General features: G+C 41.6%; 1 protein-coding gene across 1 annotated transcript in view; it reads left to right on the top strand.

The window, feature by feature from the left end:
- Positions 1–17,964, top strand: part of FNDC3B (fibronectin type III domain containing 3B) — a 209,627-nt gene that overhangs the window by 158,401 nt on the left and 33,262 nt on the right. The window contains 8 exon segments of the mRNA XM_037406717.1: positions 1,933–2,071; positions 2,645–2,716; positions 3,160–3,278; positions 4,099–4,204; positions 5,939–6,111; positions 8,294–8,407; positions 10,547–10,696; positions 14,547–14,827. Of these exon segments, the coding sequence (XP_037262614.1) occupies positions 1,933–2,071; positions 2,645–2,716; positions 3,160–3,278; positions 4,099–4,204; positions 5,939–6,111; positions 8,294–8,407; positions 10,547–10,696; positions 14,547–14,827 (1,154 nt within the window).

The following is a 17,964-nucleotide window of genomic DNA, read 5'->3' as shown; positions in this document are numbered from 1 at the left end:
GAGGGGGACACCTTTTACTTTAGCGTTGTAAAAGCTGCTGTGGCTGCCTGAGGGAAAAGGACGGTTAGTGTTTCTCTGCAACCCTGCTTTCAAATTAAATGTGAATTTTACAGAACCAGGTTTACATCAGAGCAAACTTAGAGCCTCGCGTCGCTGGCTGCCAGCACAACTCGGACTCAGCACCAAGGTGCTCCCTCATTGCATGCGGACCAGCTAGGGAACTGGGGGAAGAGTCCCAAAAGCTATAAAACAAACCAAACAAAACCAAACACAGGCACCCCGTGATCACAGCAGCGTGTTAAGACTCACGGTGGGGGCTCTCTGGTCTGTTCTAGACTTGTCTTGGAACCTGGGCAAAATGCAGTTCTTTGGTGAACCCCCTTAATAATAAATAATTAAGGTGGAAATTTAATTCCAGGCAATGTGTGCTTATAGAAGAAATACCCTGCTAACGTTTTTGATGAAATAAAGGTTGGCTAATGATAATAGAAATGGTGGTGTAATTCACTGCTGTAAAGGCGTTTGCTCAGTACTGAGTAAGGGTTTGGCACAGAAGGGCAAATGCTACCAAGCGCAACAGGGTGCAGCAGCCGCATTGTCTGAAGGGTTTGAGGTGTCGGCGTAAAGGGGGTCACCAGTGGCTGTTCATAGTGAGGTTCCACAAAAAGCAGTGCTGTCTGCTATTTCATAATATTGTCGGTGACCTGGAAACGAACAGTTTTATTTTTATTCCTACTGAGACAATGAGGGACTCCAGGTTGGAGAAGCTGTGACTCTGAAAAAGTGTTGAAGATCCTGCTTGAACAATCCATTTAATGGGAATTTTCAGTTCCTGCCAGGCTAGTGCAATGTTTAGCTGTTTACACAGGGGAAGTGTCTGAATGTTGCATTACATTTGCAGCTCACACTGATTCCTCAGAGCTTTACTGGGGTATTTGTCTAGCTCTAGCTCATGTATCTGGTGCTCATGGCAAGATGTCTTAAATTGGAGAATAGTCAGAGAAGAACCAAAAGATCTTAAGTGGGTGTTTGATAATGGTTTTAGTTAGTTGTTCAAGCATATGGGCTAGAGAACCTCAATTACTTTTTTGGCCTTAAAAAGTGAAACTTGTTCTCCTCAGATGCCTATGTTAGGAGAGAAGATAGAAATGACTGTTCCTGAGAGTAACAGAGCTTCCAAAGTGGAAAAGTTCCTGCTAGCTTATATTTACAGTTAGCAGTTATAGTACGTAGTTTATTGCTCACTCCTTTGGCAGCAGATCTCTGTCCCAGAGACTAACATGAGCTAATACAGCTCTCAGCAGCCACAAAACATTGGACCATTTGGGGTTTCTTGTATGATCCTGATCTGCTCAATCTCCTGGCCAGGTCCTCATGGCTTCTCTTAGCTTAGCAGCCTTCTCCCTGAAGTCAGTAAAAGGTGTTCTTGAGTAGAGACGAAGGATTTGGCTGAGAAGGTTTTCTTTGTGTGCATCCTGCTCGGTTCAGTGGCTGTAGATGTGCTTGTTTGCGTGTCATGCTACTTAATCTTTTAATTGTGTGATTACCGATACTCTGAATTAATTTGTTTTACATAGCAGTTTGAAACTCCTCCAAAACAAAAATAGCACGGTTATTGTTGTTGTTTTCATCTTTTGTGAATAAATAACTGCAAGTTGCCACATGACTGTTTTTAAAAGGGAAAAACAGCAGTGCTCCTATATTAAACATGTCATGATCTATTGTTAGTGGAGGGAGGGGAAAAATCGATGTGGTTTGTAAAGAAACAGCGTGACAATCTAATGTCTGTTAATAGAATCCCACGCGCTTTGTTGGGATGTGACACACTTTCCAGTTTAATGATATTTGTGCAGTTACTAAACGAACTCTCATGCAGAACTGTCAGAAAAAGTTACAGTAAACAACGGTAAACTTATTGTGGTTTTGTTTCAGCTGTTTGCCTCTAATGTGGAAGGAAAGAGTTCTCCCAGCGAAGTGCTGGTCTGTACAACCAGTCCAGACAGGCCAGGACCTCCAACCAGACCCGTTATTAAGGGGCCAATAACATCTCATGGCTTTAGTGTGAAGTGGGGTAAGCCAGTTCAGTTTGTCCTAGTAGAGCTTTTTGGGTCATAATAAATTCAAATAAAATTATGTAAATATGTCTTAGAACTTAGATTTTTTTTTTTTTCATGGTGCTTCTCAGTCCAAAGTTGAACATTTTTGGAGAGCTTGACAACCTGATTATTTTAGTATTTTAGAAGTTGCATAGAAGGTCTTATGTTTTCAGAATCAAAAATGTTGCTTGTTTTTGTGGACTAACTTGCACTCAAGTGTATCTTCAGGCTTTTCACCTTCCATTTCATGTCCCGGTGCAGCATCATTTCAGCTGTTTCCTTTATTGATGGGGCAAACCTCTGTGCTGCATCTCTTTCAATCCTTTTCCCATGTGTTTTGTTTGTAGCATCCTTACCCAGTGACCTTAGTCTGACTCATGCTGAAAACTAACATCTGCTACCCACTTCTGCTGTAAATTCCTTGGTGTAGTTACTGGGGCGGGGGGGGAGAAGGAGCAGAAACAGAAACAGTTTCTGTAATCTATTATATTTCACTGCTAATCACTGCTAATATTCATTTACTGACAACTTGCCTTATTTTTTTTCAGATCCTCCACAGGATAATGGTGGTTCAGAAATCCTAAAGTATCTGCTAGAGATTTCTCAAGGAAGTCCAGAAGGTAAACTTGAAACAGGTTGTCTCGATTTCAGTCCATTGTGGCAACTATAAAGAAGTACTGACCCTTTGGGCAATTATCATCATTAACGTACTGGTGCTGTACATAAAATTGAAACTGTGTTATGTACTTACAGCCTTAAAACAGGTATGCTCTTTTTCTCTGAATCTGGTGGAATTTTAGGTTCTTTAGCTGAACCTACTATTTGATATTATATTTTTAATATATTCTAGAAATACTTATAATTGTAAGTATATATAGTTGTGTATGTGTCTATGTGTATGTATGTCTAAGCAGGAATAATATTCATAATAATATTAATACTTAGGACTTTGCTAACATATATTGTTTGAGGAAGACGACACTAAGGTTTTTCTTTCCTCTGAGACATTTCTAAAATCATTGCATTATACTTCTCCAAACTTGGTTATATCTCCATTTTTTAGCAAATCAATGGGAAGTGGCATATAGTGGATCGGCTACAGAATATACCTGTACTCACTTGAAACCAGGCACTTTGTATAAACTCCGGGCATGCTGTATCAGCACTGGCGGACACAGTCAGGTGAGCATTATGAAACAGTAATAACTACTGGGCTTATATTTTCCAGAGATTTACCTGCTATTTTTGGTAAAAGATACCTGCTTTAAAAAAATAGGTGAATATTTTTCGTGTAGCACAGTGAAGATACACCGATTGCAGTTAATCTTATTTTGCAAGATGCTGAATTTCAGAAGACTACTTTGTGTACCTGATGGGTTTTTTTGAGGCAGACTGCGATTTAGTGAGATTTGGTTTCCTCAAAACCAATTTGTAGGTGTTTATTACTTATGCTAGAAAAGACCATCGTGTTTAGTTATCTGGCCGCTTGCTTCAGAAAGAGCCTGTACTGAACACAGTTCGTGGCTGGAGCTGCAGTAGGGGTAGTTTCTTGGAACAATCAATTATGTTTTCTATGGCCAAATTCTGCTTTAAGTTTTTAGCTTCCATTTTCCAGCCACGGATTCCTGTCATTCCCTCCTTTGATTTAAAAAAAATTCAGTACCTACACTTTTCTTCTTCCTGCCTTTTTTTTTTTTTTTTGATGATTGAGTACTTTAGGCCTTGATATTATTTTAAAACCAAGGAAAATTAAAATAATGAGCCCCACAACATTAGCCATCAGTTTACTGTGCTACAGTTTTGAGTGTGCTAATGGAAGAACTCTGTTCTTTGCATTTGTAAGGGACGTGCTTGATAGCCTCTCCTATCCTTCATTGTTTATATAAATTCCTATTAAGTGCTTGTTGTAGAAAACAATTTCTTGTGTTGTGTTCTAATCATGCCTCACTTTGTAGGCAGCAATCGTACTGGCGAGCTAACGTCTGCTCCTGTTCTCTTCCAGTGTTCTGAAAGTTTACCTGTCCGTACACTAAGTGTTGCACCAGGACACTGCCGGCCACCAAGAGTTTTGGGGAAGCCAAGGCACAAAGAAGTTCAGCTACAGTGGGGTAAGTGGTTGGAGCATCTCACTGTTGAATAGCTTAGGTCTTGATGGTTAGCTGCTGGGCTTGCATTAGCTTTTATTTCTGTTGGTAGACCTTGTGAAAAGTTGCAGTGTATTCTGCTCGCTGCGAAGTACAAAGCAAAGCCCAGTGAAGTCCGTGCAGGTCAGAAGTGCAACTTCTCATCGGCTGCTGTGGCTCTGTGTTGGTTTCTGAACTTAGCTGTCCTCCAGCTGTCCTTTAGGCCTGATACTGTGCTCCCAAATTTGTTTTAGTTAGGACCCAGCTCTATGTCAGGACTATAAAGTATCAGCTTTATGAGAATATCTATCCTTTTACTGCAAAACCACAGTGTGATTCAAGATCTACTTTATTCCTTTGCAATATTGACTTAGCAGAAGTGTTTTGCTACTTCTAATGTAGGACTTACCTCAGGAAATTTGGGTTAGAACATATTGAGGATTTTGAGTGGTATTTAAACCCTTATCCACAGTATAACACACACAATCCATGGGACACCTGTAGTTTTTGCAAAGGACTTGGACCACGGGCGTAACACTAAACTGCTAAAAAAATACGCATTTTTAAGAATACAAGGTACATGCCAGTATCCAACAGATATTTTTTTTTTCTTTACTACAGTAATCTTGCAGCATCCAAGATTCTTTATAGTGTCGTTGGTTAAGCTGAATTCTGGAGCAGTACCATTTCTAACTGACAAATGTATCTCAACATCATAATAAAAATTCACCTGTACATCCAGGGTACTGTGTTTCCTGGAAGACTGTACTTATGGTGGAGCGCTGCTTTTCAGAGCACCAGGTTGATTATGTGGTACTGGCTTGTGATATAACATGCAAATATTATCAAATTTGTTGTTTTCTTGGAAAAAAAAGGTGCCCACAACAAAACAAATACAGGCACAGAAAAGAAATTCAGTTTCCCTCAAAGCTGTTATTCCAGGTGAAGCGCAGGGTTTAGATCATTATACGGAGATTTAGAATTTCATATATGTTGACTGTGTGACTAATAAAATTTGAGGATGGCAGTTCATACTTCTACTGGGTGTTACTGAGGCTTTGTCAGAAATCCCATGTATAAGTAGCAGTTTCGGAGTGTACGTGACCCACCTCAGCCTGTGTCCAACCATCGCCAGCAGCCAGGATTGGGTCAGCCAGCCACTGTGTGCCTCCTCATTTCTCCCTGTCCCAGGAAGGGTGTGTGCGGCCCTAGTCCCCTTCTCGGTGCAGCTTTTTGTACCTTTTCTCCTGCCTCACTGACCCATATTTTTTTTTTTTTGCACACACCACCACCTTTGCTAATGGGGGAAAGAAGCAGAGTAGCTTCTTCTTCATCCCCAGAAAAGAACGGCAGCTGCTGTGTTCTGCTTCAGAAGTAGCTGGGTACGTCCTGGCATCGAGCACAGCTTCCCGGGGTGACAGGTCAGTGCCTCGGGGGAGCTGCTGCTCTTGCGGGTGACGATCTGACTTGGTGAACGTTTAGGGCTAAGAGTAATTGTATTCGTTTGTTTTAAAAATGTCGGTCGCATACATGGATGAGGTCATGCAGGTAAGGCATCTATCGAAGAGAAAAATCATTGCTGGGTAGTGTGTGTGCGTATAGATACGTAGATACACACGTGTCTGTACACACAAATATTTCTGTGGTACGTGAGGTGAAAAATTAATCTTTCTGGCATTTGTCCTTACGTTATTAATGAATTAGGTGATTTCTTTCTAGATGTCCCTCAGTCAGAAAGCAGCTGTCCCGTCTCGGAGTACAGTGTAGAAATGACCAAACCCGGAGAAGTTGTTTCTGAAGTGTATCACGGGCCTGAGCTGGAGTGCACTGTCAGCGACCTGCTTCCCGGAGCAACGTATCGGTTCCGCGTGAGAGCCGCCAACGACGGCGGGGTACGTGCGGCGTGCCGGGGCGTGCCGTGGCCGCTCCGCACCACAGGTGCCGCGGGGCCTGCGTGGGCGGCTCTGCAGCGCGGCTCTGCTGGTGTTGGGCGTCGGAAAGGTGAAGGGGAGGTGGGCAGAAGAAAACAGTGAGACATGTTTGAAGGAACTTGTGAGGAAGAGCTGCAGTACTAACTCTGGTACTCTGTTAGAAGGAGATTTCAGGTACTGATGCGATTTGGCTGGCCAAAATCAGCTATGCCAAACGGCAAAATCTTTGCTAAAAGTCGTAGCTGCTTACAAGGAGAAATCTGTTTATTCCCTTTCCACTGCATTCCTTCTTTTTGTCTTAACTCTGTAAAACCAATCACTGAAATGTCACTCACGTATTGATATATTTTGAGGAAAGCTTGCATTGCTAATGACTTTTTTTGTTGTTGTTGTTTTAATTTGAAAAGAATACATGCTTTGTGGATTTGCTGATTTTTGTTATATGATTTCCTTGGAAGATGTGCCTTCCCAAATACATCAGAAATGCTATCTGATGTCCACAGAGATCTGTTGAAAGATCTTGCTGATTCAGCGAGGTTTGGGATGGTTCTGCTTGCCTTTGTGAGAGCATCTTTCCAAGGCTTTTTTGTAGAGGCCATCCCAGCAACACTACATGCGTATTGATGTGTTTTGTTCCTCGGGGAATCTTGATGATAAACATAACACAGAGGTGTAAAGTTATTCACTTACAGGGATAACTTCTTTTAAAACTTACCTTAGGTATTACAAAAATATGCAAGACTGTTAAACTGTTTTGTCTTAAAAATATCCACTACTTTATTCTTGTGAAAAATAAATCAAATGCATATACAAAGAATGGATTTTTTTGCTGGAATGAAAGCCATTACCTACTCCTGTAACTTTGGATATACGATTATATGATGCCTTGCCTTCTTTTTTTTCACTTTTTTTTTTTTTTTTTTCCTTATTTGGCAGAACAGCGTTTAACGTTGCAAAGCATTGTCTAGTCCTGCCCTTTGTTACATGAGGGGGCTGGGTTTGGTTTGGTTAGCTTTTTTACCTGATGCAAAATGGAGGAATGTGTTTTTTACCGGATGCAAACACCGTTCTTCCTCCAATTCATTAGAGAAAACAGCAGAAGTCCATAACTCAGGTTTTTGAAGTGTGCATTCTTCGTAATTCAAACAATGTGATCAGTGTTAGCCTTTCTCAATAGCATGGATACACAGATGTGCCCGCTGAGAGCTTTTATGGGGTTCATCATTTTAGTGCTGTTCACCTTTCATAGTGGCTCGTTTTTTCCTATTTGCTAGTATTGCATTCCAAAATAAGTGAGTATCAGTGTGTTTCCTCTGCTTCCAGTAAAGTTCCTTCGTTCTGGAGAACAACTTCTAATTAGCTTGGGGATGTACAGAACGAACTTTGTTATCCCACTCGAGGCCTCAGAGTCTATTTCCACTGTTATCTCTCTTCTGTCCTTGCACTGCTGGCTGAAGCCAGTTTTGCAGGCTCTTGAAAATTGTCTTTTTTTGTTGCTAATATGCATTTAAATTATTCTGCCAAGGGCTTAAAAGTTGTCTGAGCCGTTGGCTCAGCTGCCGGCAGAGCGAAGCCATGCACGGGGTGTGCGCAGCGTGCCCCTGCACGTTGAACCCCGCCTGGGGCTCCATCACCTGCTGTCCTTTTATAATTAATGTTGCAGACGTGTTTTTATAAAAGACTGGAGTCCAAATCCAGCTTATGTGCTTTACTGTTGCTGTGCCGCTCCTTATATCTGCCAGAAGGCAGCTGTGCCAGGCTGCGGCACAGACGGGTGAACCTGTTGCGTGAAGGTAAGGTGGAGGGGCGCAGACGGCTCCTCAGGGGCTCTGTGGCTGGGTGCATGTTCTCACTCTGGGGTAAATCGGAGATGGATTATGCTTTCACGGGCACTTACCACCACACAGGAGGATGTACGTGCTGTCTGCTCATACCTGAGCTTACCTGACATTCTAACTTTGCAATAATTGACGTGGTCTCCTACTGAACTCTGGTATTTGGTGCTGAGTGTTGGAAGCCCAGTCTGTGTTTGAGAAAGTTTATTGCGCTGAAAAGTTTGTGCGCTGTTCTTGAAAAGCCTTTGAGGAACGCGAGACTGGTTTACACCTATATATTAATGTACAGACTCTTTGTTCCCCTCTAGTATGGGCCGTATTCGGAAGCCACAGAGGTTACCACGGCAGCAGGACCGCCTGGCCAGTGCAGAGCACCTTCCCTGTCCTTCCTGTCCGACACACGTGTACTTGTAAGCTGGGAGGTGAGTCAGGTGCCCTCGTTCTTTAATTTCCATCTTGCTTATCCAAATTCACACGGTCACTGCAAAACTTGAAAGCTAGCTTGAGAGCTATTTGCTGGTTTGCAGCTTTTCTTTTGTGCAAGAAAAGCGTATGCAGAAGCTCTGCTATTGGAGAAAAATCATCATCTTTTACTTTTCTCTTTAAAGAATGGCATAAAGTTGATCATGAGTCACCCGGACCAGGATTCAGACAGAAGGCCTCCTACACTGGCGTCAGATGATAGAGCACGGGTCGGGTACAAGGGCTCTCCACAGGCTTTTAGCATGTCAGCATGTCCTGGGGTGGAATTGTGAAGGCAAATATTTAATTTTGGCTGAAGCTGGAGTCTCTGATAGGAAATTAACTCTGCACAGATGCTTACGATGTAGTGTTTTTTTCCTCAAAAATTGTTTTTATCTTCCCCAAATATTTACTTTTATTTTAGTTTCTGTGCATTCCTTCTCCATTCTTCAGGATCTTAGACACTGGACTCTTAAAATAAGTCTTAGCTCAAATGCTGAGGGATTGATTGGTGTAATTAAAAAAGTTACATAATTAAGGCAGAAAGGAAAAGATGTTGTCATAAATAACATTATGGTGTGGAGCAGTGGGACTGTAGTTCTGCCGTGGACTTGCTTTGAAAACCTAGCAGCTGTTCCAGCCCTGCATCTCTCCGGTCCCTCCACAAAAGAATGCCCCTGTTGAGAAAGACAATGCTAATGTTCATGAGATACTTAAAATGATTGTGCTAACAACATATCTAAATATAAAAATAATCTGAGATTAATTTTATAATGAAACGGGTGCATTTGGTGCCATTCAGGGGTATTTGTTAATATTTCTTGCAACATGTTGTGAAACTAAGCTGGAAGTCACACTAAACTTTTAAATGTTACCTTTTATGAGCATATGGACAAGCATTTGCTCTCCCCAGCCATGAGCAAATGCAGCAGTGTTTCTGGTAGACTCTGTATTTATATGCAGGATATATTTGTTTATTCTAGCTAAAAATGAAGCTGTGGAAGGAGTAATGTGGTTTGCAATGGTTATGTTTTCTTGAAGAGTCTATAATTTTTTGGCTGATATAAATATGAAGGAAGAACAGTGGAGAACCGTAGAGGTTTTTTGTCTGGCTAGAGAGCACACTGTGGTGCCTACTGAGTTTTTTGCACATTGTTTTGAAACACTGGCTTAGCCATTCTGAATGCTCCAACTGATGCAGCTGGAAGCTCGGAGACGGAGCTAGAGAAGCCTGCATGTGTGTGCAGGGTGGTCGTTGTGGCATGCAGCGACGCTCTTCGTCCTTTGACTGGAAATGACACCTTGCATGCTGTAATCACAGTCTTTATCATATCCTACACCACCCTTCTGCACATGGAGCAGTGGTTCCCCAAGCTGCTTCGGTCCACGTGGTGCAGCTCTGGGTAGTTCTGGTAAAAACACTAAGTATTTTGTTGTGTAACCGTGCCTTTATGCCTGCACTCACTCACCTCCAGCCAATTTCAGGTATTTATTCTGTGTTCCGCTGGACTTCAGGATGATAAAGGGATTGCTGAGGACACATAGATCCTGTCGCAGTCTTTTAGCGGACATTAATGTACCCAGGTCCACACTCCCGTATCCCATACTGGGGCCGTTAGCTTGATGGGTGACTTTCACTCAGACAAGCTCCTTGCTTGTTGAGGTTGTTCTTTTCTCAGTAACGTGAGTGACTGTTTCAGGCTTGAAGGCCAGCTCTTCCAGGGCTGTGTTTTGATTGCTCAACTAGACTCAGTAGATTGATGCGGTTTTGTGTTCTCCATGCTTGTGCTTCTGCCAAGCCAGTGAAGAGACAATTTATTCCGGAGTGTCCTGATGAAAGCAAAGTAGCTGCATACACTGTCTCATTTCTCTGAATTTCTAGCAGATAATTTTTGCGCAGAATTGGCCTGTTTCAGTAACCTTTTAGGGAACGCTTAATTTGGCACATTTCCATTTGCAGCAGTTATGTTGTATTAATTTAAAAATAAGGTGGGATGGTTGGTGTTCTTTTTTTCATGCACTTAATTCCATACCCAGTGAAACACAGAGATCTGAAGTGCTCATTTTTGAATTGAACCGCATAAATATTTGTGTTGCAGAGTCCTGAATGTTCTGGTGCTGACATCTCTGAATACAGATTAGAGTGGGGAGAAGATGAGGAATCTCTACAACTTGCATATAATGGCACAGATACCTGTTTTGAAATAAGTGAATTGTCAGCGGCAGCGCATTACTGCTGTAGGCTGCAGGTATGGAAGCTGAGGTTTTGCATGCATTGCTATCTTAAGATGTAAACAGTTTCCTTCCACTGTGTTTGTATTTTTGTCATTAGCCGCTATGAAGTTATGTGCTCTGTAAGTCAGGAGGAATGTACATTTATTTTAAGTAATGCAGGCTGTTGCTATAGAACTGAACAGTTTAGATTCTGTACAGTTCAAAGTGATAAACAAGGGAGTTGATGTAACTTTTAGCTCTTGAAAATTGCTCTCATGTATCATGTGGTTTATTTTCAGTGAATAACGCTGTTAACAGCCATCTTGCTCTCTGATATTAAAAAAAAAAGATAACATTTTAGACAATTCCCCAAAAATTGAATTATTTTTTTGGTAATGAGATGTAATGAGATGTAAATAACATCTACCTCCCAGCTGGATGTTGAAGATTCCCCTAGCTTAAATAATAAACTCCAACATCTGGTTCATTTATCAAGTAAAGCAAACCAGGTAAGTAGATCCCTGTGTATATAGGAGATGGGAGCTGCCAGACAGCGAGCCGTCGTCTTTACCATTTTGTCTCTTAGCTTTGTAAGGCTGGACCGTGTATAGAGCCTATATATAATTTCTTTTTCTTTGATCTTTTTCTCTCCTATTATTTTCACCAAAAAGTAAGTTAAAATATAGTTCTTAAATATTTATGAAAATAAAAATACAGCACTTCTCCTTTATGTCTAATGAAAAAATAAATGGAAAGTGAAGTAGGTGGGAGCAAAGTAAAAATATTTTTGCCCTGGATACTTTTGCACAAAACTTATTTGTATGTGAAGACAGAATACCACCAGTAACCCAACCACAAGTTCATGTACCCACCCAGCTGCCAATGTTTGGACCACCTAGGGTCATTTCTTTGATCAAGGACAACATGCTTCTGTTGAGTGTTTCCTCCTTACAGGTTTGGTATTTTTAAACAGGATATCGAACATTTTTTTTATTATTATTAATTTTTTTTTATGAAGTAGCTTTTGAGCTGTTGGCCAGCAGCCAAGGAGCTAGGGCCCCGCAGCTGTAAGGACACTCAGCTGTATTTTCTGCCTCGGTGGAGCTCGCCGTATCCCTGCCCTGGCACTGCTGGGGGAGGCGAGTTGAAAGAGTGTGTCTGAGTGGCTTGGAAGTGTCAGCCAGAAAGTGCCTCTTGTGTTCGCACAAGGGGGAGAGCATTCAGCATCCGCTGGGCAGGGAGGAGACTGTGAGACCGCTTCTGCGGGGAGTTCAAGGAGGTTTTAACGTTAAAAATGGAAATAGCCAGCTGTATAGCATCTTTGATTTCGAGTGGATGTTCGTTTAAAATTACCTGCCACAAAAATGTTGCACAAATCTACTCGGTTTTCAACACAGCCAATGCCATTTAATCCATAGGTAGAAGTTAAATGAAATGCACAACAGCACTAAGCCATTTTATTTAAGGCCGTCAGTGACCCGTGCATTACTTTCTAGAGGGCTTCATTCTCTAGATCTGATCTGTGTATTATATGGAGAAGAAGTTGGTGTAAGACACACTTGGAGCGTTTAAACAATTACCGAAAAAACCCCAACAATGTATAGCAGACAAAGAAGGGAAGTTAAACAGTATCAGAAATTTTAGGGGTTTTTTTTGGTTTTTTTTAATAAAAAGGTGAGAATAATAGCTGGTTTTCTTATTTGTTAACAGCTTTAACAGAAAAATCTTCCTTTTGGTTATTAAAAATATATTCCCCAAACCATATTTATCCTGCCTTCTAACAAACACACAGTACTGCTCTCAAATTTACAACAACTCAATAAAAAGAGAGAACTGAGGAATCACGCAGATATGTATAATTGCAGGGCAGATAATTTGTCTTTACTGTTGCTCAACTTTTTTGCTGTAATGAATATTCCTGAAAACAATTGTGGCTTTTGCAAAAGGAAATATTGTATCATTTGGGGGTGGGGGAGGGAGGTATCTAGGAAGCAAAGAAGAATGAAATTCCCATCAGTTATGGTGATGAGATTGTCCAATAAAGCAGTTAAAAGCACCTCTGAAAATAAATTGCTTGGAGCAAGATACAGATTGCCAAACACTGGTTTAGAGGCAAGACAAATAATATCGTTGGCAGACCACGAAACAAGGCTCACTTTTAACAGCTCTAGGAGCGCTTCACTCAATAGAAGATGTCCCTGGAGCAAGATTTGTTTTGAAGGGCTTTTTAAAGGCTGACAGATCTAACTTGGTTATCTCTTTTCTTCAATTGAACAAAACGCCTCCTGGAAAAACAGAACACAGCTTTGTGTTTGTATTATGCATAGCAGAAATAACTTATTTGCTACAGTTAAGCATAGATTACAAATCAAACAGTTGCTTGACATGTTCTTTCCTTGCCATCGTAGTCCTACTGGCAACATTGTAAATCCGGGTTTTCTAATTAATTTTGATCTGGTGGGAGACTCTGGGCTCGTTTTCCCAAATGCAAAGGAAGTGTGGATGGTAGATGATGCTGGGCAATGTCAAAGGTGCTTTTGAAGGTCTGTGCCTTCTGGATCTCCTGTAGCTCGGCCTATACCATAACTACTGTCATAAGCTCTCTGCGTACCTGGTGGGCCGGCAGCATGCTGGGCTGTGTCAGGGGGAGCCCAGCTGCCAGGTCAAGGGAAGGTGGTGGTGCCTATTACATGTCGTTCATGAGAAGATGGAATACTGTCTCCAGTTCTGCTCCAGGCAGAGGCTGAAATAGGAATGTTCCGGTGAGATAAAAAGAAAAAAGTTACTGCTGTGCAGGCAGTTAAGGATTGTAACTCGTCCAGAACAGCTGTGCAATCTCCATCCTTGTAATTTTTCAAGACCTGACTGGACAGAAGCCCGAGCAACCTGGTCTGTGTTCAGCTTTGACCCTGATTGGAGCAGCAGGTTGGACTAGATGTGCTCCAAGGTCCCCTCCAGCCTGCACTAATTGTGTGATTGTGTGCACAGGAGCTTATAATAATCCAGAGGAGGTGATGTGGGTCATTTCTTAGGCCATTCCAGTGCAAGATTTACAGCATTTGCCACTGACTGAGCATCAACTGATGGAAAAGCCAGGTCTGTACAAGAGTGCAGCGCTGAGCTTGCGAAGACAACAGCCTCTGTAATTAATGAGCAGAAGTGGGCCAGATTTTGAAACTTTCTCTGCTGGGATCCTGGATCTGGGAGTCAAGATGAGATGCTTGATAATTGGTTGCTCTCCTTTCTTGTAGAAAATATTGAGCTCGGTGCTTTGGAGGTGGTTTGCTGGTGATCTGTGACTTCTGAGTCACAGCCTTCACGCCGTGCTGGGTTCCTATGTTCTTATATCAGAATCTTTTTAGTATGAAATTAGTAATCCATTCTCCGAGTTAGGAACCAGCGTAGCTCTCAGCAAGCCAGGTGCCCCATATGCCTTAGGGGTACTCTGCTTGTATAAAACATCGCACGTTACACTCTGCGGTGTGTGTGCTGAGGATTTTATACAGGGTGGCTCAACAGATCTGAGTAGCCGGTTTGCTGAACAGCGTGATGTTACCCATCACTGGCAGCACGACTGGCATTTTGAAACGAAGTTTGCTGCTGATCAAAAGGTTACTGTTAGGTTTTAAATAGCTTTTAGGGAAAAGATAAATACTCTCCAGTTCTTCTGAGATACCCCTGAGTAACAAAGGAAGATACTAATTGCTGTAGTATAGGCAGAGGTTATGAGTCATGCTTTAGAGGATAGCCAGCGGTGCATATCCTCTGAAGAATCCATGCAGCTCTTACAGGCTGCACGGTTCAATATTGTAAACTCAATAGTCGTGTGAAAGAGAACATTTATCCTGTAAAAATACTCTTCTTTTTTTTTTTTTAAACATACAGGCTATTAACCAGGCAGGAGCTGGACCCTACAGTGACCTGGTAACCTGCAGGATCCCCGCATCTGTGCCTGATGCAGTCTCTGTGCTCTCGGTGCTGGAGGATGAGCACATGGATGCCTGTCAGCACTCCCCCTCTGTGTGCCTTGTACTGAGCTGGGAAGAGCCATGCAATAACGGAGCTGAGATTACATCATATAACATTGACCTGGGTGACATCAGCATTGCAGTAGGAAACGTTACAAGTTACGTTATTGATGATTTGCTTCCAGAAACCTCATACCGGTGAGTACAGATTTTTTTTGGTGTGATACAGAGAGCGCTTGGGATGAGAACACACAGCTTAATTTTACATGAGGGGGGGGGAACCAAAACAAAAAACCCACAACACCAACCAGCCTAGGGAGCATAGAAATCTGCGATAATTCCTTTATGGAATGAATTGTGGTAGTTCATGTCCAAATGTTGCTTTCTCCCCCCATCTTTTTCCCTTTCTCTTCTCCTTGCATTATCTTTCACCTCTCCTTATTATTAAGTTGCTCTGCTAAGGTGAGGTTACGCTGGCAGGTAAATAAATTTTCAAAATGGGGAATAACTGAAATTACAATGTAATAGCTCATGTTTTTCCATCCAGGGGTTTATATTATTAACTGTATTGATCTCTTTGAGGAGATAGCAATTTGCACACAGTGAACTTTTATTCGTATAACTATAGCTGGTTTTTTTCTAGCATATGGAGATTAATTAAAAGATAATCTGAACAATTTCTTTATATTGCTTCAGAGTCTAAATCTCTAAGTGATGTTGCCAGAATTTTATTATTATTTTAACATTCAGGCGTATATGTTTTTTTTCCCTGTTCGTTAATTAAAAAAAAAAAAACCTGTGGTTCCATGCAGGCAATGAACAGCAGTACAGCAGGTGGTGTGACAAAAGAAATTCTATTTTAAGTACTGTTCTAATAAAAACTGGACTCTGATTGCACACTTGTAAAATTAGATATGGCACAGACCTTTTGTAATATTTTTCTTTTTTTTTTTTTCTTTTTATTCAAGGTCACAATCTCACCCATCTTGTAGAGTTTAAATGAAAAGTTCATTTCTCAAATATTATTATTTACCAAAAAAAGATAACTTCTTGTAGGAAGTATACAAGTATGTATACTAGATGTTACTTAAAGCAAGGAACGCATATTGCTTGCAGTGCCTAGTACTGTGGTTCCTGATCTTTGCCTAGAATATCAAGGTTTTAAAACCACGTAATAAAAAATGAAGATGTAGATTTATTAAAAAATATGTATATATGCATGGAAACATATATAAACACACATATATATATCCATCCCTTCGGCAATGTGGAAAAAAAAAGGCAAAACAAACTTGGTGATTCAGAACCTCTCTGTTTCAGACCACTCGTTTAAATCCAAGCAGTGTGACTACATTATCGCTGTCTCCAGCTCTTCGGTAGCTTGTAATGCTGTGATCCTTTTTGGCAACGGCAGTAACAAAAGTATAAGCTTTTTCTTGTCTTCCACGGTGTTTATTTAAGATCCTAGTTATGTGGTCAATTTAAGCTGGCATTGCTGTCGAGGGAAACGTCGTCTTCCCTCCTGGTGGTGTTCCCTCCTTTGTGCCAGCGAAGCGCTATCGCACCATTCCACACTGGGAAAACTGGTCTTCTCAAAAACTAATTGTATTGTATTTTTTACCTTGTAAATGGGTAAAGGAAGGGGTAGAAGAGGACAGGACCCCCTCCTCTAGCAGACAAGCTGGCCTAGGCTTGTTTGAAGTGTGAAATTGCTGCACCTGAGTGAAGCTGCACAGCAGTTTGAGCTGGTTCAGGTTGCTGTTGTGCTGCCTCCATCTCCCTGTTCTCCCATGTTTCTCATTCTCTGCCTCACGTCAGCACTGGTGTTTGTGTCATCTTACTCTAAGCCAGACCAGAGAACCCAACTGATCAGAGACTAATCAAAACCCTAATAAAACTAGTAAGTTGAAAAGTTTGCCTTTTGACTGGCTACCCAGCTGTGGAACTGCACTGTCTTTGGGCAGTCTCGTACTCCCTGGTTGTTTCTCCTCACGTGCTCAATCCAGTCTCAGAACAGCCAGAGCAAAATGAGATGAGCAACCCAGTCAAGACAGCCAGAAGGACCTATCTAAATTCTTCGCTGAAGTCTTCCTTCTTCAGTTTCTTTTTTTAGCTGGTTCTTGGTTCCCTGTAGCTTTTTTTAGGGAGGTGTCCATGCCTTCAAAGCCTGGAAATGGAGATGGGGAATGAAGGGATGGGCAGGACATTACTCTGCTTTATAATCATGCTGCAGTCTTGTCTGTGAAGCTCTTGCTCCTGCTGCTGTAAGAAATACTAGATTTCTTTTTTTTTGCGTTCTTATTTTCTTATTTTTAAAAAAAAAAGCCCTGTATTAAATAACATATTTTTAGTCAGGAGTCTGCCTGTCTCTGATCCAGATGGAAAGGCTAAAGCACAAGCATTAACTGGGACTGTTCTAAATGTCAGACTAAAAAAAATAATATTAAATTGTGAAGAGTACAAACCAGGGGATGACTAATCAGAAGTAATAATATATGAAAGCCCTTTCAATGAAACAAGAGAAAGAAACCCCCAAGTCTCGCGTCTCGTGCCTCTCAGGGATGACAAGTGACTGCAGTCAAGTTGCAGAAGCACCTCTTCTGTATCTTGAAGTATTTTTCTGCTAATAAAACCAATTTAATGTGTCTGGTTTTGCTATGAATCGTTAACTCTTTCATTGATATTTGTTCTTCAAGCCTGACTTACCACCTGGCTTTCATCGGGCGATGTCTGTGCCCTGATAACAGTATCCATAAGAAACGCGCATATCAAGCTGTACGCTGAAAGGTGATGGGTTTTTACCTTCCCTGTTTTCATCGGAGGAGTGTTTCAAAACATCACTGAGCTTGTTTTCTAAATTTGTTCACCAGTGTTTTTTCCTTTCATGTCAGCCCTGTTTATCTCAGCTAGCCCTTCTCTCTCTCTTGTGTTTATTCCCTGCTCTGTTTAGAAGTGGTGAACATGTTTTTTCCTAGCCCTGGTTTTTCCTGTACTACTGGGTTTGAGACTCTGAACTCTCTTGCCAGAGTTTCAGCAGAATTTGAGGTAAATCAGCAAAGGGCTTATATGATTTAGTTGCATTGGAATTTTACTGTCAATGTTTTTGTTTGGGAGAACCCAAAACTGAGAGCAAATCTTGGTGATTATGAATCCACCAAGTCCAGATTTGGAAAGGAACGTTGTTTTGTGTAGCAGTGTGCCTCTGACAGCATGTCTGCGAGTGTCCGCCCTACGGGACTTGTTAGCTGAGGTCTGGTGTTGCTTTGCTGCTTCCAGCCCCTGTCTGGGAATCGCCCGTCCATGGCCCGTGCGTGGGTGACTTGACGTGCCAGGCA

Source organism: Falco rusticolus, chromosome 13 (assembly GCF_015220075.1).
Source record: "Falco rusticolus isolate bFalRus1 chromosome 13, bFalRus1.pri, whole genome shotgun sequence".
NCBI classification, from domain to species: domain Eukaryota; kingdom Metazoa; phylum Chordata; class Aves; order Falconiformes; family Falconidae; genus Falco; species Falco rusticolus.
The sequence above is the reverse complement of the archived record's forward strand: the minus strand, read 5'-3'. Positions and strand labels throughout refer to the sequence as shown.